At 39.1% G+C, this 23,459-nt stretch overlaps 2 protein-coding genes across 6 annotated transcripts in view; one reads left to right on the top strand and one right to left on the bottom strand.

Moving 5' to 3' along the window:
- The window catches only part of LOC118342201 (beta-galactosidase-1-like protein 2), an 8,314-nt gene extending 2,972 nt beyond the window's left edge, over positions 1–5,342 (bottom strand). The window contains exons 1-13 of one of the 5 annotated variants that reach the window (XM_035680679.1): positions 5,177–5,342; positions 3,121–3,181; positions 2,623–2,808; positions 2,318–2,386; positions 2,116–2,211; positions 1,935–2,043; positions 1,728–1,820; positions 1,556–1,637; positions 1,285–1,349; positions 981–1,065; positions 555–692; positions 366–446; positions 103–209 (exon numbers count right to left, since the gene is read on the bottom strand). In XM_035680679.1, coding sequence (XP_035536572.1) covers positions 103–209; positions 366–446; positions 555–692; positions 981–1,065; positions 1,285–1,349; positions 1,556–1,637; positions 1,728–1,820; positions 1,935–2,043; positions 2,116–2,211; positions 2,318–2,386; positions 2,623–2,808; positions 3,121–3,181; positions 5,177–5,291 — 1,287 coding nt within the window. In that variant the 5' untranslated portion in view covers positions 5,292–5,342. Of the gene's footprint in view, positions 1–102; positions 210–365; positions 447–554; positions 693–980; positions 1,066–1,284; positions 1,350–1,555; positions 1,638–1,727; positions 1,821–1,934; positions 2,044–2,115; positions 2,234–2,317; positions 2,387–2,483; positions 2,602–2,622; positions 2,809–3,120; positions 3,182–5,176 lie in introns of those variants that run through there. The other 4 variants (XM_035680682.1, XM_035680683.1, XM_035680680.1 and 1 more) reach the window with 4 other exon arrangements.
- Positions 4,407–23,145, top strand: LOC118342203 (beta-galactosidase-1-like protein 2). Its single transcript, XM_035680684.1, has 19 exons — positions 4,407–4,842; positions 5,305–5,490; positions 5,737–5,805; positions 6,276–6,371; positions 7,207–7,315; positions 7,843–7,935; positions 8,086–8,167; positions 8,988–9,052; positions 9,311–9,395; positions 12,552–12,695; positions 13,462–13,542; positions 15,477–15,583; positions 17,252–17,398; positions 17,613–17,684; positions 18,032–18,110; positions 18,263–18,350; positions 20,053–20,167; positions 20,869–20,985; positions 22,638–23,145. The coding sequence occupies exons 1-19, from the start codon at positions 4,739–4,741 to the stop codon at positions 22,722–22,724; spliced, it is 1,926 nt and encodes a 641-aa protein (XP_035536577.1). The 5' UTR covers positions 4,407–4,738; the 3' UTR covers positions 22,725–23,145.
- Positions 23,146–23,459: the final 314 nt, after the last annotated feature.

Genomic DNA, 23,459 nt, shown 5'->3' with positions numbered 1-23,459 from the left:
CCGACGATATGGTCTAGTTGGAGTCTGGATACAACATTTTGCATTCTGTAGATTATATAGTCAACTGTCACACCAGACAGGGGCTTGCCATCTGCAGCCTACCTTGTCGGTGAGGTGCAGGCTGTCCCACAGTGACAGGTGCCGCTGGATGACTACAGGGTCGTATGCTCTCCTCTCCTGAGGAGAGGGCACTTCAGGAAGAGGCTCAGCTGGAACACAAGTTGGTAAAAACATTTAATTAATACTAATTATGACAGACTCAATTACTCTAGGTAACAAAGACAAATCAGTTGTTAGGTGTACATAGTTTTTCTCATAAAATTTGTAATGCAACCAGTGCACGTGGATGCTTAAAAATACATTACAGTGGTACTGGCTGAATACATTCCTCAAGAGTTGATATTTTTGGGTGCAGTCTCCAGCCTCCGATAGCGGAGCGTCGTAATCTGCAATGAAAACATTTGCAAACAATTGTATGAAGCAATGCATTTTTAATGGGAATCATATCCATCCGATATCTGAAACATCCTTTGTTCTTTGGTCTCTGAACCAACCATAACTGGTGACCTGAGGTTTGTAGGTGCCAAAGTCCATCGCTCCATTCATGAAGCCAAAGCTGGTTCCCCCATGGAACATGTACAGATTAATGGAGACACCTCTCTCCAGGATCTCTGACACAACAGCCAGCATATCTGCAAACCACATGATAATATATGATCTCATAATACTCAAAATGAGCCAATAAATGAATGAGTTGTTAAGTATGGGAGTAATGCTCTTCTCTGTCAGTTGAAATGTCCTTGAACGTTACCTGAACACAGCAGCTCAGGACTGACATTCTGAATTACCTTCATAAGCCTATATACAATCACAAGCAAACACACACTGGCCATTGTGGAGCATCTGAGTGCTTAATGGATTGAAGGGAATGCAAAGGATGCTTAAATTGATCTCAGATAAATGATAAGTGTTTCCCATACCCTCAGCATGGAACACGTGGTGATGGTCTCCCCAGACATCAAACCACCCAGACCAATACTCCATCACCATTAGAGGTTTCTGGGGCTACACAAAACATATGACTATATTACATACATATCTTACTGTCTACTGTAATTTAAGAGCCATAACAAGCTTTAATGAGAAACAAAATCTGTATGGGCTTTTAGTTCATGCTCTTACACAATAAAGTTTACGCAAAAGCTGAAATAAATAAAGAGATTTTTTTTTTTACTGTTATAAATAATCATTAGTAAGTGCTAAAGTCACACAACAAACACCTACCTGCATGTCAGCTAAGCACTGGATAGCTCCGAACGACAGTCTTTGGAGGTTTATTGTTTTTAGAACTAAAATGAGCAAGAATTACACATAAAGTATATTGTGCACAGAAAAATAGAGTTGATAAGTAGATCATGTAAAGCCACACGAATTTGATTCACCACAGATATATTAAGTGTTTCAATCCATATCACACTGTATTTTTTTAAATAAATCCTCAAAGATAATGCACTTTAAGGGGTAAATTAAAAAACAGTAAAATAATCCTCCTTACCTCCCTCCATCCCTGCATATCTCAAGCCCTCCCAATTGTCTGAGGTCAGCAGGAGCTCCTTGATCCCTCTGGACTGGAGACACTGCAAGAAAAGAATATATATTTTTGTTTTGCATACATTTTCTAATTTGTATAGTAAAGATTTCAGTAAAAAAAACATCAATAAACTCACATTTTTTATAAATGGCATGTATTTCTCATCTTTGGCATATGATCCATACTCGTTCTCAACTTGAACTGCAATGATTGGGCCTCCCTCTTCGAACTGAAAGACCAAAAAAGGGGGAAATTAATGTTTTTTTCACACTGAAGCCTCCAATTATTATTTCAGGAAAGGTTTGACATGAAATATTATCACAAGTTTGAGAGTTTGATTTACCATCAGTGGTTTGATAACTGTGATAAGCTTGTCAAAGTAGAGGTTGACAGCATCTACAAATCCAGGATAAGTCGTCCTCAACTGCATGTTTTTATCTTGTAGCAACCAGCTGAAAGAAACGCAGGGACAATATTGGTGGCTTATATGGCAATATTTTACAGCAATGGACAGATGGTGTTACCTAGGCAACCCGCCCAAGTCCCATTCAGCGCAGATGTAAGGTCCAGGACGCAGGATCACCCACAGACCCAGCTCTGCTGCTAAACTGACATAGGCCCTGAGAAAGGCAGAGACACCTTCTGCTTCATTAATGAAAGAACCATTCTGCATGTCTTTTGGGAATATGTACCAAAGAGGAAGAACAAATAATATGGAAGCTGTACTTGAGGTCCAGCTGATCCTGAAAGTTGAATATTCCTCTCTCAGCCTCGTGCAGATTCCATGGCACATATCTGAAAAAGCAAGCAAGAAAGCCATTCTTTGTAGCTTATAGGCAGTACTGTGGTCCACTGACTTGTACAATTCTGGTATTTGGTTTGTTTCTATTACATTTTAAGGTGAAATGTTCCATTGTTGCGTTTTTTACAAACACATTTGATTTAATCTAATCTGTCTTTGACCTTCTCCGGTGAAAGAATACTGAAAATCCTGTAATGTGATTCATAGTCAAGTTGCAGAGGGAGCCTACGTTGTGAGAGTATTGAGGCCACAGGCCTTCATCTTCAGCAGCCGGTCCTCCCAGTAGGCTCTGGGGACACGGAAGTAGTGGATGGAGCCCCCCAGGACAAGGAAGGGCTCTCCCTCCAGAGTAAACTGAGGCAGATTGGCCCTCAGACCCTCCACACGGCTCATTCTTTTCACTTCAAGGTGATGTCTGGTGGGGGAAAACAGTTAGATAAAATATAATGGAAAACAGTCCATCTTCTGAAGCAGGTTGTATGTCTGGGATACTAAAATTCAAAGGCATACAAAAATATTTGAAACATTTTAACAGGTGCTACTGTAATAAAAACTTTACAAACATGCATGGCTACTTCAAATGATGCATCCGTGATACATTTTAACATGAACTTCATAAAATAAATGATATATGAGCACACCGAAAGTATAAACTTACCAAGAAAAAGTCCTGGATGCAAAATTACAGAAAATTCCAATTAAACAAAAAACATGGTCAAAGCTGTACCTTGATGCTGAGCTTGGTAGGGTGCGTTTGAAGAGGGGATGGTGCTGGGAGGCCAGAAACACTGTGGATAAGGGAAACTATTGTTGTTTCAGAACAAAACTAGAATAGTGCTCTGTCTCTCTCTCTCTCTCTCTCTCTCTCTCTGTAGCACTGTGAGAAAAGGGAGGCATTACAATGTACACAGTAATGTTAGTTTCCATAATGTACTGATGCTGTGTAGAGACCTTGTACAATTGTGGTCATAAGTTAGTGTGCAGTAGCATGAATATGGTTGATAAATGATCTCACAGAGAAGATTTTGTAAAGTCAAAATCAAAGGGTAAAGAGCACTGCTACAAATTACAGACCAAAAAGATGTTTTCTTATACGGCAGGTTATGTATTTGCAAAGTAAAATGTTCTGGTATATTTATTCGAATGTATTACGTAGTTCTGCAAATTCTACTTGTTCAGAGTGAAATATTCAAGAATATGACTGCTAACACAAAAATGCTGTTTGCAAGTACATCATAAAGCTGAGTGGATTCTTATGCTTTTGAGGGTTGTTTCAGTGCTATCAACATTATGCTTTTGACATGGTTAACCTTGTTTTGCCCTTAATCAAAAATTATTTTTTCAGTCAAATCTGTCTGAGACAGGCTTTCTCAAGAGGTTGACAGGATATTCTGCAAATTGTTAGGAGCCGATGAATCCTTCACGAGTCAGTTTCTGTGGATGTAAGCTAATTCAGGTATTGTCATGTAATCACAAATCAATAAAACACTGTGCACTGCAACTCCAATAAACTGGCAAAAATAAAATATTGTTAAAAACAGAATTAGATTGTAGGGCAGGAAAGGAAATGAAAAATGGATGAGAGGAAGGTTTCTATGTGTAAAGAAGAAGAATGATTAATCAAAAGGGTGAGAATAGACATACAGGACTAAATTAAATCTGAGACAACATCCTGGGAACTGTGACGGCTGCCACCCGAAGGAGACTGTGGTGACTGTTCTGTGGAGAACAATGGTATTAAAAGTATGGATGTAAAAACAATATTCCCTTTCAACTTGGGAAATGCAATGCACAGAAAAAACAAACTTACATATTCTTATGATCAGTCAGAAGAAGGATTTAAGGATAACTTGTTTGGTAGTGATATTACCCTTGCTGGAAGTAATTAGCTAATATTTTTTTAATTTTAAAAAGTAAAAGAACAAAACTTTTTGACAGTTTTCATTTTCGGCGTTTTTTTCCAGCAGAGTAATTGAGCAACGATCCCTATTATACAGGCAGTAGCTACAGGCGGGTGTTACTGTGCACTTTTGGGCAACAAACAGTAGCTTTCTCTGTCACAAACACCGGTTAATTAGCTTCCACAACTGGATATAACTTAGTTAGAAATAGTTTTTCGTAGACCAAACTTCGTTTTTTTTGTTATTAATCCCGGAAGTAACGTTACGAATATCACAGGATTAAGTGAATATGGGGTAGCTCAACTAAATTGGCGTTATTATGTGATTTCTGACAGGCTATGTCTACTGTCAAACTGGGTTACCATACCATGTGACTGTAACTTACTCGTACAACACGCAATTCGCATACACGTTAGAGCTGTTAAAGTCGTGTTGAAGTTGCCAATGGAAACATTATCAATGTTTGGTCTTCGTCTCTCCCTAAAACAAAGATATTTTCTCCTGCTGTGTGTGGCTGTCGGAGCTGTACTTGCATATCGGTTTACAAGGTAAGGCAAGCACTTCTGCAGCTGGCATAAACCTGAAGGGAGACATTTCTGTCAACTCTTAATACGAGTCATGAAGACGAACAGCCCGCCCGCTGAAACTTTATTAGTAAACAGACATTGTTGTTGCCTTATGTTCGTGTTTGTTTGGTTACATTGTTACCTATATTCAGGACTCAGCTCTGTTCCTGTGAACTTTCACCTGGCTCACTTGTTGGCCTGTGGACATTGAACATGACTACACGTAACGTGTTACCTGTCACTGTATTAAACCCCAGTTTGTCCTGTTTATGAGCTGTTCTGGTTACATTCATTACACCCTCATGTGCACACCTACCACAAGATGTGCCACCATGAATTCCATGAAGCTTCCCTTCGTAGAAACATGTCTCAAATGTCTTCGTGGCCTTTGATCCATTTGTGCTAGTTCTTTTTTCAGTTGTAAACTGCATTTTGCCCCCCTAGGAATCGCCCTGAAGTGAGAAGAATGAGCCGACTGGAGGGTCTGAGGGCCAACTTGTCTCAGTTCACTCTGGAGAGAAAACCCTTCCGCATCCTGGGGGGCTCCATCCACTACTTCCGCGTCCCCAGAGCCTACTGGGAGGACCGGCTGCTGAAGATGAAAGCCTGTGGCCTCAATACTCTAACAACGTAGGTTCCCTCTGCAACTCACTGCTGGCTGAATGTGATCTCTTTTAAGGCACTAGAATAAACACAGATCAAATACAATCTGAGTGACATAAAGTAGAGTAGACGGAATTCATTAGTCATAGTTTTATGAAGAACAGCAGGACAGTAATGTATTTTTTACAAGAAACAGGTGCAGTGGAATGACTGAAATGACCATTAAACTACTGAAAGCACACAAAAAATGATCCGTCTTACGTCTTTTTTCAGGTATGTGCCGTGGAACCTGCACGAGCCTGAGCAAGGGGTGTTCAACTTTGAGGATCAGCTGGATTTAGAGTAAGGAAAGATGAAGGGGAGACATCATGAGACTACAGATGCAGATCAACTCCTGCAGATGGCACTGTTGCATTGCAGAAGGGCTTTTGGCTTTCCACAGTTTTGAATAATTTGATACTGCTGAGAAGGTGTACGTTTACCCTTAAGAAATGAATTAATTAGTGGTGCACTCAGTCAGCATCAATGATTAATAATTTATTGATTGCGATGTCACAGAACCATCTATTGGGTTGTTTGCTGTCAAGTCTAGTGCTAGAAAAAAAAAGATCTGAATATGAAAAAAATACATTCATTGGAATATTTCAGAATGAATGACATATCATTTGCTATCGAACTTCTGCTTTATTTTGAAATAATAATAAATAATAATGATTATCTGTCCCCACTTTATATGTGCTGCAGTTAACATTTGAACTGTATTGACAATAAATAGACCCTACTGACAGCACCTTTTTGCATCCTTCTCTCAGCGCCTACCTCCGCCTTGCTGCCAGCCTGGGACTCTGGGTGATTCTGCGTCCCGGGCCGTACATCTGTGCCGAGTGGGATTTAGGAGGACTCCCCAGGTAAAGATCCCAGAGCCACAATTAAGTGTTACCTTTGCTGACATTTTGTATCTGCCTTACAGCCTTAGTAACATTGTAATGCATTATTTAAAAATAGCCAGCGGGGGGCTAAATTAATCCCTTAAATTGGCTTGGAAATGAATTGTTCAGTGAGGTAATCTGTTTGTTAGCGGTGTCTTTCCCGCAGGCACAATCCTTTCAACTCTTGGAAATAACTCATAGTTTAGTTATGTGAATTATTTCAAGTGTGCTGTCTTTGTCATCTATTTGGCCAGTTTAAGCAGATGTGTTGCTCAGAATTCATCTTGGTGTGATTAGTGTTGCACATGTGTAATACAACATAGGCAACAAGACTTCAAATACAGTGGAAGGCATGGTTGGAGGGCATCATACATCACAGACGTTAACCACTAATGTCACTGAAAGGCAGTGATGATTTAGCAGACTTTTGGTGAGGTATTATAGAGAACAATAATTAAACCTGACAGGCATATCTCACTGAAAGGATGAATTCATTTAGTTCTGTAATCAGATTTGGACAGATAATATGATGAATATTGGAGGGAAAAAGACTGGAAGTAGGTATTTTTGGAGTAGTTTTGCCTTCAGGCAATGTGAGGTTGAGGTAATATTTATTTGATAATCATCAAAACAGAGTGTTTCTAGGGGCACGCTGTGAAGCATGACTTCCTCTGCACCACATTTTATGATAGTCATGCTTAGGTTGGTGCGATTATCTTCGATGGCTAAAAACGTTCAGCACAGCACTTTGAAGAACTCATATATGTTACTTTTTTTTGGACATTTCAAAGGTTTTGTGGTGATTTCTTTGCAGTTGGCTACTACGGGATCCAAACATGAAACTGAGAACAACCTACCCAGGATTCACCAACGCGGTCAACTCCTTCTTTAATCAGCTCATTAAGAAAGTTGTTCCACATCAGGTACTTTCCATTTGAGCAAAGGAATTGCTTTTTGAAATAAAAAGTAATTTGACTGATACACACTTGTGACACACTGTAAGATATTCTAGAATAATTACATGAAAGAAAATATTTAATACAAATATGACTTAAATACATATATACTCAAAATAGACAAGCTTTCTCAATTACATGTTTTGAGTTTTCATGGTTACATGCATACAAACTTTAAAATCATCTTTAAAAAGAATCCTTGCATCATATTTTATGCCTGAATACAATATTTTTGTTACCACCTCGAAGAAGAAACTGCAATAACCAGCTGCTGTTGACCATGTGGTACCCATTATTGGCAACGTGACCCACCATACACACCTAAATTGTAAACTGACATATTTTCTTTTTATCAGCTGCACGCATCATTAAACAAGCTCTGATTTCCATTTCACAGTGTTTTTAAAATTCAGCTGTACTGAGGGTAGGGATAATCAAGAACTGGTGCCAAGCCCTAATATGTGTCCTCTCTTCATTGGCTAATTAATGCGCAGTACTCCAAGGGTGGCCCAATTATCGCAGTTCAAGTGGAGAATGAATATGGCTCCTATGCCAAAGATAAAGAGTACATGCCTTTCATCAAAGAGGTAAGAAACAAAATGTAATATTTATTGCCTTGTTATATCTGCTTTCCTTTACCCACTTACTTTGCTTTTCAAAAAAATACCAACAGTAATATTTCCGAAAGACCTTCGACTTTTTTGTTTAGTTGCCCCTATAATCCCCCTTCTTTCCAGGCGTTATTGTCAAGGGGCGTCACGGAGCTGCTGCTGACCTCCGACAACAAGGAAGGACTAAAGCTTGGAGGAGTGAAAGGAGGTATTGTCAGATAGGCTGAAAGACAAACAATACAGAGCACACACACACACCAAAACAAATACACACACATGTGCAGTATCGTTGTTGATGTGTGTGACAAGAGGTCTGAGTCAAGTGTCAGGCAGCTGCAGTTCAGAACCAGATTCTACACACAAAGGATTCTGTGTTGTGCCAGCAAGTTGTTCCTTTTCCATGTACACTGGCATAAACACTGTGAGGCTGGGAAATAAAAGTCTTATTTGTTTTCTATTGTTTGCACCCTTGCTATTTTAATGCACATACATTAGCCGTAATAAGATTGTTCTTCCCAGCGAGTGTGAGTATTTCTGCTTTTATTATCACTGCAAACCATGAATCGTCATTCTCATCATCATCATATTTACAGGACAGGATCTTTAAGGGTATTGTTATAATAAACCGCCCTCTGGGAATTCACAAAATGTTTTAATGCAACTCTTAAATCATTTCTATAAATTGTGCATATTTCCTAACCCCGATTAGCATGTTATATATTCAGCGAGGTGAACAGTTGTGGTTGGATGCCTCATTGACTGAATCCTAGTGCAGAGGCTTACATTAGACCATTTTAATGCCTGTTAACTTTGTGATCTGAAGACAGTTTTGCTTTATATGGATCCACCAGGCGCCATGTGGGACTACTAGTTCTTTAAGGACAGCAAAATAAGTATGTGAGGCAGTGCAGCTCTAAACAATAATCATAGTAGCCAACAAAGCATGTTTGGTATTAGTTTGAACTGATGTTCTCCATCTTTGTTATTATGTGTTGACAATATTGTTGTACCTTTTTTTTCATCTGAAGCGTTAGAAACCATCAATTTCCAGAAACTGAACCCGAATGACATCAAGTATCTAGATGAAATACAAGTGAGTGTGCCACTGCCTTCCCTGTTGATTATTATTTAATTCATGTTTTGGAGCAGTTTTCTGATGTAATCAAACATCAAACAGACACAGCATTAGCAATCCTTGCGCTTTCCAATACATAGACTGTCCTGGAGACCTAAAACAATGTCTTTAATCTTTTAGACAATTTATTGAAGTGCAGAAACTGTATCTTCTGTAACTGTGTGTTGCTTTCCAAAACTCTTGTAACACATTAAAACCTTTTTCTTATTCTACTAGCCTCAGAAGCCTAAGATGGTGATGGAGTACTGGTCTGGCTGGTTTGATCTTTGGGGAGAACTTCATCATGTGTACGCAGCTGAGGGTAAGACAGACTTAAGATGGGTCGACAGGTTCTCTTTAGCGCTCAGAGAAAGAGAGGTGTTCACATGAGAGTAAGACAGGATTTCTGCTGATGGATTCTTTGTTGAGGGTGAAACAGTTTCTTTCTGTACAGAAGGTCGATAATGATGGCTATCTCGAGACTGGGGTAAGACAGGTTTTGTGCTGCGAGCCAATACAGAATCTCTTAAGGTAAAACCGACAGTCTTGGGGGTAAGACAGTCTCAGTGCCTTAGAGTAAGGGAGGCTTAAGACAAACCTTTTTAGCTGAGAATGAAACAGTTTCTTTGCCGGAGGAAAGACAAAGTAAGGACAAACTCTGTGCTATGGGGGTGTGTAAGATAAATTCTCCAGACTGAATGTAAGACAGTCTCTCTAATGCCATGGTTCCTTCACAAAAGGCACAGAGCCCACTCAGTGCAGCATGACATATGGTCATTTCGTCCTTGTTGTGTGGCTTTGTCAGTTTGTTTGTTTGTTGTCAGTGATACGTTTCATGCATGGTGCATTGTGAACCAAGCAGCACAAACCAGAGTCAGTGTGTTGACCTCTTAACTTTTTCTCTGGGCCATACATTTGATGTTAAGAGGCCAGATTCTCAAACACATCCTTGTACAGAATTGTTCAAAGACGTGCTCCACTGATTCTGACTGACTGTACTGTGGGTGGAGTTCACTTTGTCTCATGCTCTCCCACCTTCTCTTTACCTACATGTGCCGTAGCTACAGATACACACTAGGACTGTCCTGCCCTTGGCTGTATTAAATGACATTTCAGTTGATGGGAACATACAGTATCACTGTGTACTATTAATTACCTACTAGAATGCCTTATAAGTCACAGGTTACATATTTGCTATAATTTCTAACTGCCTGCACCTGAAAATACAGTAAGACATGACACAATATGTGTGACGTAGGACTTAAAACTATCCTCTGAAGTTATGTTCCCATTCATAGTTTGTGTGTGTCCTTGAGGGCTTTTTTGTCACACATTTTTACTCACATGACATTTGCAGAGTAGATTTTTGGAAGAAATTGAAATCTACATTGTTTACATGATGATTACTTGCCAGCAGCCCTCCTCTTCATGGCATTTGTTGGTTCATTGCTAAATTTGTTTCGCTCCTTATTACAGTCGATCAGTAGCAGAAGAGGGATTAGGAATGGTCCATTTCATAGTGTATACATTATGTTATTGGGTTTATATTATTGATGCATCGATGGGTAAGTAACGTTGTATTGTTGTACCTGCTTGTGGAGCTTAATTTCTTTATTTACTGTTGGGCAGTTCAGTCTCTAACAGAGCAAAAACACCAATCTCAGAGAAAATTCTGGCTCCCAATAGACCCTTTTCATAGCAGACATTTTGACTTGTTAAAGCAGGAAATGTACAAATGTAAATAACAACATTAACAATTTACAAAGTGTCCCAGTAATGCCAGAGCATTACAACTAGCTCACATACATAGAATGTTACATTAATTAATGTTACAAATACAATGTTGCCAGTCAAAATGTCTGCTGTGAAAAGGGTCTTTTGGGCCCTAAAATCCTTTAAACACACACAAAAAACAACAGTGCAGAAAGTATTTTACCAATTTTAATTCAAATTAACCCATCTAAAGAACATCTTCAAGTATAAGGTGTGTTGTTGCACTATAATATAAATAAAATTAAACAATTAAAACATTAAACAACTTGATTTTAGAAAACAGTTGAAACAAATTGGATCTTCACTGAAAACTGGTTGGAATATTCTTATCACATATTTTGCCAACAAAGATTGGTAAGGAGATTTTACAGGGAACAAATGTATTTGTATAAAATATCTTCAATAGTAAAGTAACTATAATCTATCAGATATGTAGTGGAGTAGAAGTAATAAGTAGCATAAAATGTAGATACTAGTAAAGCACAAGTACCTCAAAATTGTACTTAAATACAGTACGCACTTTCCACCACTGCCCACATGCTTGTGCGTCCTTGTGCATGTGCTAACAAAACAGAAATGTGCCATTTGCATTTGAGAAGCTGCAACCAAGAAATGTTTGGAATTTTGCTTGATGACTAATAAATAATGAATGGGTTTTCAGAATTGCCAATCCTGTGTTTATTTCAGTTAATGCACTAGTTGTTTCAGCTGCATGTCGTACACATATGCCATAAACTATTTAGGTTGTCCTGGCTGTTGGTATTGGGCCCGAAGTATATCCCACATACCAGCCATATAACATGCTCCACATGCTTCAGCCAGGAGGGTGATATTTTTAGTGTAATGTAACAGTCGTGACATAAATGATAGCACCTGTTTCACAATTGCAAAGATGAATGGAAATCACACACCCTGCTATCACCATCGTGAGTGCTCTCAGAAACATCTTATTTCAAACAGTGCAGAGCCTCAAGCTTCCTTTTTACTCTGTCATTCCCAGCCACCATCCACATCTTAACAAAAAAATGTTCTGAAAATGAAAAAAGGCCTTCTTATGTACTTTGTCCTCAGTGAGAAAGGGAAGAGTGGGGAAAAAAAAGGGACCCTCACCACGCAGCTATGAAATGAACTCTGGAATATTCAGAAGGGATTCATGTCCTTGACAGTTCAGTGCTCTGCAGACTGCAGCACAGCGAGCAGTTGGTCACAGCTAGTACCACCACCATGAAACCAACCATGTCCGGCTCTGTCACTCACCCTGCTCAATTGTTATTCACTGAGGCTCATGCCCTTGATTCAAATCATTAAAGTCAGTCCAATTTGACTATTAAAGTCCAGTTTGAATACTTAATGACTTGCTCTGCTGTCTTCGCTGCAAAATATAGGTAGCTAATTAGTGCAGGCAGGTAGGCAATTTTTCATGGGTGTGAGCATTGCCCTGTAATGAATTATCGTAACCTGTAATAGGATGTGTGGCGGAGGTCTGTCCATGTTTCAATTGAAGTGGAATTGAGGGTGATAGGATTATTGAAACAGGGGCTCTGGCTTGTTGAAGCTGAAGTAAAATGCATATGAAAGTATTTTTTCTCTGTTGCTCGTGTATTTGTCATGCTCTGATAACTTCCTGGTTATATCACAATAATTAAGCTAAATTATAGACTTTATTTATTGAATCAGATTTGTTTGTTTCTCTCGTCTTTGACAGACATCATACCTGTGGTCACAGAGATCCTTAAACTGGACATGTCCATCAACCTGTACATGTTCCACGGAGGGACAAATTTTGGCTTCATGAGTGGAGCATTCGGCGTTGGAATGCCTGCACCTAAACCTATGGTAACAAGCTACGGTATGTGCAATGAATCTGCTTTTGTCCAGCATTTTGTAACATTGGAATAAGCAACAAATTCCTGTGAGTTACTGTTGGAGGAGAAATTGTATATACGGGGTTGATTAGTCAGGGTTGAACCTGGATTCATGCAACAAAGGGTTCAACACAAAACTGCATTTTAATAGCCAGACACATATTCACAATTACTAACAATTATTAATTACTAAAGAAACCCTTTCTGAAATACAGTCAGTAAGTACACTCTGAGCCTATGTGATTTAAACACATGTGAATAGGATAGGTAAAACATGTTTAGGATATTTGAAATGTCTGTAGATGACGCTATCCCTACTCCTGAGCCCCTGACCTTCGGCTGCTTTAAAATTTGAATATTCAGTGCACACTAATGAATTCATTACCTAATAAAATGCATGGGAAATATAAATTAAAGATGCTACAATGGGTTTTATAACCTTCTCTAGGGTACAGCAACATTGTAATGACCTCGCCGTTGAGAAAGAGGAGAATTCTGAAAGCGCAGTAGGGCAGACCACCTCTGACCTTCAGCAGGCTTCATACCTGCGTTTACTCCTCTGAATGCTCTTTACCTTTTTGACTCAAACGGCTCCATTTTCTGTCAAGATAACCCAAAATGTGTCTCGGCCCGCTGCTGTCTCAAGATGTTTGATAGGGGAGCACAGTGAAAGCATCTGCCACGGTAAGAGGCATCCCTGCCTCTCTCTGGCTCCCGAGCCTGCTGTTCTGATAGCGCATTATCTTTCAGATTACGATGCTCCATTATCCGAGGCTGGGGATTACACCACCAAGTACCATCTTCTGAGGAATTTATTCAGCCTCTACCACAGTGAGTGTTGTGTGTTGTGAGACGGGCCCCACATCTTCTGTCTCTCTTTCTCTCCTTTCCCTTTCATCTCCCCACTTAAGTTAATTCTCCTTGTAGAACCTGCTCTCTGTTGGCTAAAGTAGGATAACTTTGCATATGATTACAAGCACGGATTAGATATGGGTTTGTGTGTGTTTGTGCATGTGCATGTGTGTGAAATTTCTACCCAAGTCGAAGACCCTCAATTACCACCCATTGTGAAAATTACATACTAGGCCTTTTATTGTGTTTATTGCTTATGCGATGTTCTCTATTTGTAATACAAGGGTTTGTGGTTGGGGGCAGAAGTCTCAAGTGTGTTGTGGCCAGGACTGGTAATGTAGCTTTTGGCAGTCTTGGATTGAATCCAGCACGACGACGTAATAATTTGCCCAGAGTTGAAGTGATTGAAGATAGTTTGAAAGGCTGCCTTTGCGTGATTCATACTTATGTTTTGTAGTCTGCTGAACAATAAGCAGTGGCCTGGATATGAGAGTCTGAGAAGGCTTTGTGTTCTACTCAACAACAACAACCACAAACACATGACCTAATTCAATTTAATTAGATCAGCTTGATATTTTATTATTGTTTGGTTGTCAAATCATGTGCATTGTGTCAGTTACTCTTTTCCCTGTGGTGTTGTTTTTGCATAACTTGCCATGGATTCAGGCTGATCTGTCGAAGGTCTTAACACTGATCTTTGACAGCAGCGTGGCTCTTAAAGTAGACCTGTGACATGTATGCTTGGGGCTTTTCTTGTTATTACAAATCTGTCAAAAATTGCAAAAATACAGTATACAATTTTAAAACAGATTATCTTAAAGCATTTTAAGTATTCATCATCTGTCAAATGCTTAACTCAAATGTGAGCAAATTTGAACCCTAACAGCATGTTTCTCCCATACCAATCAACACATGGCCATGGTCTCTTCTGCACATGATTATATGGATAATTTTGCTGCATTTGGGCTTTGTTGTAGGAAAATGCCAAATTTGTGACACAGGTTCATAGAAATGTCCTTTGAATGCTCTCTCTTCCCCTCTTAGATGTGACACATTATATACACTACCAAAGGCACTGGCTTGTAAGTGTTGTAGAGAGGCATTTAGGGGGAAGGTGTTGGCCATTATCCTCAAAGGTTTTCTTAAGTGATCCAGCTGTTACCACTTGGTGATAAGGAAATGCTGTCAAGCCTTTCCCAGAGGGACCGCTAGTGTCTCTTCATGCTTTAACACCTTTAAAAGCAGTTCGAGGGCATGGGCAACCACTGTTAATTGTTGTAAAGGGACTGTTTTGTAACATGGAGCACAAACTGGATGCTGCTGTGGAGGACAAATGGCTCACCCAAGGAGCCTTACAATCAGTTTCCAATGAACAGGTTACTTTTATTATTTGAGTGATTCATAGGCTTTAGAATATGAAGACTCCTACAAGAGAAATACAGAATAGGACAGTGCCCAGAAGAAGTATATAAATAAATAGCCTATTTGTGTTTTATAGTGAATTGTTTTTATGGTCAAATTTAGTCTGTTTTTTGTACCAGCTGTAGCCTGAACATGGTTTATAATTTGAATGTACAAAGCAGCCTCTTCCCTCTATTCTCCTCTTTCTCTCAGATGTGATATGTAGATTTTTAGGAGATTTCCATATCCATCTGGAACTCCCTTCTCTGACCGAATTCACTACCTTAAAAATATATAGATTCATGTATATTTGTTGTGTGTGGGGTTATTGTACATAAATGTACAACAGTGAATATGTCATGTTGTAATGATTGCAAAATTCCCTTATAGGGTTTGGACTTCAGTTTGTTTGCGTCCCTTGGGTAAATAAAGGATAAAGAAAGTGAAAACGATTTGATATATATAGACATACAAACTGCAGCCTACCCTCATTTTCCCTCCTTGTTTTTCAGCCCAGCCTCTCCCTGAACTGCCCTCTCTTCAGGAGAGGAGAGCGTACCAGCCTGTTGTCATCCAGCAGCACCTGTCTCTGTGGGACAGTCTGCATTTCTCTGACAAGGTAAGCTACTGACGCACAGAGGGTGCCAGTATTCGCGGCAAAATAATAAACATCATCTGTGTAGCATTGCTCAAAGCAGAGTTGCAAGGTTGTTGACAGACAACACTGATGCATAAAATATAACATAAGTAATACAAAATCCAATTAAATAAACTCAAAGAAAATGTGCTGTTAATTATGTGGATAGGCAGCTGTTGCGGTCTGTGTAAATGTATTCCTCCTTAATTTACTCCTCAAAGAGTCGGCCCTAGCTTGAAGACAGGTGCATTGACAGTACACACAGTTACAGTGGCACAAGCTCCTTATCACATCTGTCTACTCAATTTAGTTATTATACAATCTATCAATATTAGCAACTGTGAGAAACAACCCCCAGCATTAAGTGGCAATAACCGCTGGAGTCACCGGTGCTCTTGTACCTGTTGACATTAGTTGTTTCTTCAGAGTTATCTCTGATGTTTTTAGCCCGTATCTGTAGTTGTCTTGAGTTGAGAAAGTTTTGAACAGAATGCTCTAATGTTATATGTGTAGAAAGCCATAACAGTCATAGTCATTTGATCTATCTGAATGCCACCAAATCATAAGATAAACAGCAGCATATGTTCTTATAATACACAAATAAAAAACCTCCTTCAGAACCATTTTATTTCCTGATGAGAAAAGTGAGAGAAGTGAGCTTGTAACCATCGTTAATCAACCAACTTGATTTTCCTGGACCTATTGAGAAAGTCTGAGAAGGGAAGTAGCACTTCTGCCTTAATGAACAACTGCTGATGAGGTGCCCCTGAGCAAGACATTTTCTCCTAACTGCATTAGTGGCCTGCTCAAGGGCCAGCAGTAATCAACTGTGCAGAGCTTTGTGACTGTAAAGCAGGCTGTTGTGGAAATAAAGTATGAACAGAAAATCTCCCTTGCCAAACAGAAAAAAAAAAGAAGATTGGGTAAAAAACCTGTTTGGAGGGTGTCATTACGTCTGTTCACTTTCATGCCCACCAGTCTAGTTTAGCCATTTACAACGTGCTCTTCAGGGGCATTTATATTCCAACCAGATGTAGCACGTCTGGCAGTTGCTTACAACATTAATTATTCACTGCCCGTCGTAATAATTTGCTTCCCTCTGAGACGACAATTACTTTGCATCTGACCAGCTACGTGCCCTCGTTTAAAAAGAGCGTTTTCTCTTCAGTGGCTTCAGAGAGGCTGAGTGGGATTCGCGGGTTTTGATATTGTATCTGTGTGTTTGGAGGTAGGTGGTTAATCATGTCATAGCAGGGAGTGTTTATTGTCTTGTGAAGAGTGCATAATGCACCTCCCAAGGGTATGCAAAATATTGTTGTTGAATAAAAGAATTGCTCTGAATGCCAGACAGGAAAACTTCATTAGGTTTGATGATAAATCATCACTTTGGGTGAAGCCATCTTGCGAGTGGGAGATTGTGCAGCAGGAATCACAAGATCTCATCTGCATTGGTATTGGTTTTGAGATGGAGTGTTTTCACTTTAAATAAAGCAAACATTATGTAACCATTTAAAAAAAAAAGTCTCTAAAAATAGAGATTTTCGCAACACATTTAAACACCTTTTTTTTAGAGGTACATTGTATGAACAACAAACGTTGTGTCTGTCTTAAACTCTTCTACATGTACAATCTACATTTGCATTCTTTTAGCCTATGAAGTCAGTGAGGCCGGTGAACATGGAGAATCTCCCCGTAAACAACAAAAATGGTCAGTCTTATGGCTACACATTGTATGAGACCACCATCACGAGTGAAGGAACCCTCAACTCAAAGAACAACATCAGAGACAGAGCGCTGGTAAAGACAGGATGACATAATGCATCCGCAAACACACACTTCCACTTTTCTTTGTGAGAACATTTAGAAAGCTGTTATCTTCTTGTTAGAAATCACACCTCTGATTGGTGTACTTGTGGAGTACAATTAACAAGCTCTGGCTGCAACCAGTTTCTCTGCTATTAATGTCAAACAGTTATAGGAGCATTGAAAGACTGAATCTTTTTCTTCCCAGGTTTTTGTGGACAAACATTTTATTGGTGTTCTGGATTATAAGACGCAAGAACTTGCTCTCCCTGATGGGAAGGTACCGTGTGTGTGTGTGTGTCCTTCTGTGTGTAGTTTAGATTTAGTCTGCTCCTAGCTTCTTTCAGAAGGATAAAGTTGTTAATATTTAACAACATGCAGCATGTGAAAGCTTCGGGGGATGCTGATAGATGTTGTTGGCTGCAAGGTCCCAGTATTGAGAACTGTTTATCTTAACAAATTTGAATAGACAACGACAATAGACTCAGATCAGTCTTGATCAATTACTAAAACCAGATCAATTGAAAGGAATTTTGGCCTCCTTTGTTTGGTTTTCTTTTTTGTTCATTCTTGCCGCTGATGTGTGTCAGTAATACTTCTCATGTTTTATGCATTTTTCCACTGAAGGGGAAAAGAACTCTAAGTTTACTGGTGGAGAACTGTGGAAGAGTGAATTATGGGAAAACCCTGGATGAGCAGCGCAAAGGTACAAATTGTTCCTTAAACTGATAGCTTTGTAGGTGTTCAGTCAGCACAAGTCTTGCCGAATGATTTCTCACTAGAGACCTTAAAAAGAACTAATTAACAGTGTCTTAAGATCCATAAGCAAACTTAAAGCAGCTTTGACTCACCTTTCAGGTCTTGTTGGAGATATCGAGTTAAACAAGCGCGTCCTCCGAGACTTCATTATTCATAGTCTGAGTATGAAGCCAGGCTTTGTAAACAGGTTTGTGTCTTTCAATTATAATTCAGTTTCATGTTTGTGTTTCTCTGTCATTACACTTGCCTGCTCCTGATTCAATCCCGCTGATTATCTCATGCTTAACACAATTACAATGGAAACATGATGGCAAAATTCAGAAATCAAAACACAGCATTCTAATTCAGCCTCTCATGTTAAATTATAAGCAGCACCAGCTGCTGTCTGTTAAGATCTGCACTGTTATCAATGTTCAAAAGGCTTAACGGGATCAATTGTGCAGGGTGACAGCACAAGGTGTTCGCAATATATAGTGCTAGCAGAATACACCACGTGAAACTGGGAGGTACAAACACAATTTACTGTTAGTTGAGTTTCAATTAGCAGTGTGTCTGGCAGCTTAAGTCTAAGATTTCAAAACAATGAGTATGCCATGTCCAAGAGCTCAAACAGCCATATCATACATATTAGTGGTATTAGACTCAAATGTCTTCAATGTGGCAGTCCTGAAAATCATAACAGCATTATGCCAAACTTACTGCATCAACAAAGAAGAACTGTAATTGTATGTTGCTTTAAGATGCTTTAACAGGATATTAAATACTATAATATATTTATATTTATTATAGAATTCACAAGATCATTAAATGAACATGTGCATATAAATACAAGCACACACACACACACACACACACACACATAAAATAATGAAAATGCAATGACAGAAATAAAAAACAGTATGTACAAACCTTGAATTCAGGGCCAGTACACATACATGCAGAGAATATAGACTGCTATGCATTGGAAGAAAGCAAACTTGAGTGATTTTTGTGATTACATCGAGACAGGTTTAGATTTGTTGTATGCCAAGGGCTGTGTTTTGTAAACTGTTAAACGTGGTGGGGGACCTTTTTAATGTGGCACCAATCCCATAATAGTCATTATGTTTGGTAATTTCTCTACTACAGCCAAGCATTATGAAGTCATTTTGCAGGACCCAGTGCACCCAAAGGTGCAAATACATTTCCCTCATGATGTTTCCATATTAGAAGATTATAATGCCTTCCTGTGTGTTGCTAATTAAATTCAAAATCAGTGTCATTATCACCAGATTGAAATCAAACAACTTCCTGTGTTCTCAACTCATATTTGTTGCACAGATAATAAACATCAGGGCCACTGGGATTATTTGTTCAGAGGTCTATATTTGTACTTTGTGGACTATCTATATATATATTCCAAGACATTATGCAGTCTCATTTATTGAAAAAATTGCAATTTCTTTACCTCAGCACCACCCTGGAAATGTCAAGGCCTGAAGCACTGTATGAGTGAACACTAAAAATGCATAACGGAGTAAGAAATTTTGGTCTTACATCATGGCAACCTTTTGAATTTACTTAGAGGCAAAATATAACCTACTGTATAGCTAAAACAAAGATAGTGATTCTGAATAATTCCCCTGGCATCCATATCCAAACTTTTACTTGACATTTACTGTAGGCATGAAAATATGAATGACATGATACACTGTACACTGCTGCCTGACCAGCTAAAAGTCAAGACTGATGGATTTTATGATAGAAATTGCAGCAGAATGTGTCTTAAAAAATACATGACAGAACCGATATCTGTGCTTTCATGCCATGAAATATGCAGTATTGTGAAAGCGTAATCTGTAAGGATTTGAGCAAAATGAAAAGTACAACGAATTCTTTTTTTTTTACAGACTTGAGAGTTCAGGCCACTGGATGTCTATGCGCCAGCGGCCCTCCTTCCCAGGTTTTTTCCAGGGCAGACTCTATGTGAACAGTTTTCCTAAAGACACCTTCATCAAACTCCCTGTGAGTAGGACAGACAGTAGCACAGCAGCACTACAAATTAGAGACTTGGTTAGAGTTTATTCATTACCTCTTTGACAGAATCTTAATAATAGACGGAATGCTAAATCTGCCAGAAGAATAGTATTTTTTGCACAGCTGTATCATTGGATAGCATTGCAGTTTATTTACTGGTGTTTGGATTATTTTGCCTAACAGTTAGGAATGCAAGGGACTTTTCTTCCTCTAGATTTAACAGAAATCAAGCTGCCTATACTTTCATAGAAAACACACTTCCAAGCTCTGTACATTGTTGTGGTAAGTTATTTTTACCTGATCTTGGCCAGACAACTTTATTAGAGCAAGATTGATTTATTTATTCAATATTTATGCAGTTTTATATTTATTTTTATTTACTGATTGAGCAATTGTGTGTTTTGACTGATAATTTACCTCCTACTGTACTGTATATTTCTAATGTTTTCCCCACATTTTTCCATTGCTTAGACTCAAAGTGATGTAGCTAGAGGTAGAGAACCTAACACCTAACAACTATCGTTAAAAACAACCTGGGATGTATTAAGCAAAAGATGCTAATCATATTAGACAGAAATGCTTACCATGTCTTGTTGGTAGTCATCAAAATGTTTCTTTTTTACCCATCAGCATTTAATTGGCTGAACCTGCCTGTTGTCATGGTGAACAGTCACTGGTTGTGTTCACAGGGCTGGGGCAAAGGAGTAGTGTTTATCAACGGCAAGAATCTGGGGCGCTACTGGTCCATCGGCCCTCAGCAAACCCTCTATGTCCCAGGCCCCTGGCTTCACAGGGGGGACAACCAGGTATCAACTCCCTCTGTATTATCTACATGTGCTTACCATTCAGGAGATCCTTGGCCAAAGTTGGTACATGACATGTACCAACTTTGGCCATGAAAAATGGTTGCCAACTTCCTCCAGGCGTCCTTAAAAGAGAAACCAAATTTAGCAACCCACTTTTCATTATTGATAAATCTTCAGATTCGCCATTACTCAGTTACTAGTTGTGGATATGAAATGTCAGAAATCCAATAACAAAAAATACCCATCACAATTATGAAAACACATTTTCTGACGATCAACTAATTGATTAGAATAACAATTTCAGCTCTGCATGTAGAGCTCTGGATTGTCCAAATTTGGATGGCAATTTGCCTACAGGTGGCACTAGTAACATGACTAATGAAAATGGCCTTACCTCAGTGGTCTGATTCACTTGAAACTTTGCACAATTCATCCATGTACAATCCATTCACAATCATCCACGCCCTAACATTCCAGGGTTTAAGGTATTCTCAAAAACTCAATTTGAATGTCTATCACTGTGTATTTTGATGCAGATCTAGATCTAGATGCAAATTTTAGGGGCCTATGCCCCTCTTTTGTGAAAATATGGGGATTCCAAAGCCTCTAAGGTCGTCCGGAGGCATGCGTTTAACTTTTAAAAGCATCAATCTGGGGTACCTTAAGAAGAAGAGGGTAAATCTGTGAAATAATGTCTCACTTACAAAAAGCTTCAAATTTAATCAATATGTTATTCAGTGATGAATACAGTGTTTCAAAATGTTCATTGGAGTTTGGAATGCGTGACATATTAAACATCTAACTGAAAAGTTACAAAATTGTACCATAGACTAAACATTGACATCTTATTATAAACTCACTATTAACTCCTTACAATGGAGGCCAAAATGTTCCCTTAAATTGCAGGATTAAAGAATTAAAATAGTGAATCATTCGTTGAATGTGAGAGCCGAAGCAACATTTAGAGCTTCATTTTATTCAGTTATGGATCAAATTCAGCTGTTTAAAGTTACTGATTCCAGTAGAATTCAGTTAAAGAGTGGGAGCAAACAGTGTTACCAATTTTTTAAATATGGGGAATTCATTTGAAAAAGCTGCTACCTCTCGAACTATCTGACCGTACCAACACAAGAACCTTATTACTGGATGTTACGTTGATGGTGTGACATCCAGTTCGTAAATTTTGAGCATATAGGCGCTTTCAACACATAAGGGTGCTTGGCTACCAAGAGCTACAGTCATTTTAATTTCTAAATATATGTCTATAGCTAAAATGGCATCTTGGAGGCCCCCCGGTGGCTTCAGGGTCCCTATGCAACTGCATAGTCCGCATATAGCAAGAAACAGGCCATGTGGACGGACTTTTGCGTCCATCCACGTTTTCTGAGTGAGATTTTGCATGAATATATTACAACAACAATTCTTCACCTCCACTCCATCACAGGTCAACAGTTACATTGTACTGATCATCACCCTGTAGCTTTGATGTTGTCGAACATTCTCTGGAAAAAGCCTTAGCTACATGTTTGCTAAGTGTTTCTCCTTCTTGCCTTTCCCAACTTCTCTCTCCTGTGAGTGTGCATATACTGACCACCCACTCTCAGTGTGCTTTCATGACCTCGGCTAAGCTGGTATTTTTTGCTATATCACAGGTCATAGTGTTTGAAGAGCAGGAAACAGATGGTAAGATTCAGTTTGCCAGCAGCCCCGACTATGGCATGCCTGTTGATGTCCAGTGAGGACAGGAGGTGAGAGGGGAGTGTGGATGAGGAGAGGAGGATGATGGGAGCGTAGCTGGGCAAGATGCAACTGAGGCGTTTGCCGTGAGGTTCGTCCACTCAGGCACCGACACCCTGCCATGACCAGCATCACTCAAAAGTCACACATCAGTGAACATGACATTTTGAGTCCTATCGGAAGACGCCAACACGGCAGCACTCCAGACTAGTTTTTCATTTAGTGACTGTATTTCTGACATCGTTGAGTCCTTTTTATTCCGTTGACACTAATCTGCACTCATATACTACATAACTGGAGAAGGAACTGTGACACAAAATGTTCTTGATTATAATAAAGTGTTAAAATGTCTTCCTTTCACAGACTTATTATAGAATACAGGTTGTTTAAAAGAACTGTGAATAAAAGCTGATTTGACTTCTGTGTCAGTAGTCAAGGAAGCTTATGAACTACTTTACTTATCCTGGACAATAAGAGCCTGTTTGATATAACACTGTTTGCTTCTGCTTTTCAAATCTAACTTCTGGCAAGATCGCAAGCTGTGTTTAGATATACATTTTTTCAAAACTCATCTGTTGTGTGTGAGCCCTGCCTGGAAACCATCACTATTATAGTCTTTAAGGATGCCCCATGAAGCTCTCTTGTCACATTTGAAGACTAAGCAGTGTATTTTAACCAGTGTAAATTAAATCTAACAATTGATAGGTAGTCAGGTTTCCCGTGGTACTGAAATCCTG

Source organism: Morone saxatilis, unplaced genomic scaffold (assembly GCF_004916995.1).
Source record: "Morone saxatilis isolate NCDOM2014 unplaced genomic scaffold, NCSU_SB_2.0 Contig8, whole genome shotgun sequence".
Lineage (NCBI taxonomy): Eukaryota > Metazoa > Chordata > Actinopteri > Moronidae > Morone > Morone saxatilis.
Note: the sequence above shows the minus strand (reverse complement) of the source record. Positions and strands in the feature narration are given on the sequence as shown.

Bases quoted from the DNA above. Each gene is read 5' to 3' on its own strand.
- LOC118342203 (XM_035680684.1), top strand. From the start codon at position 4,739: ATGGAAACATTATCAATGTTTGGTCTTCGTCTCTCCCTAAAACAAAGA. The intron at 9,053-9,310 runs GTGAGTGTGCCA...TTATTCTACTAG, and splicing joins AGTATCTAGATGAAATACAA to CCTCAGAAGCCTAAGATGGT. The intron at 17,399-17,612 runs GTAAAGACAGGA...TTTTCTTCCCAG, and splicing joins ACATCAGAGACAGAGCGCTG to GTTTTTGTGGACAAACATTT.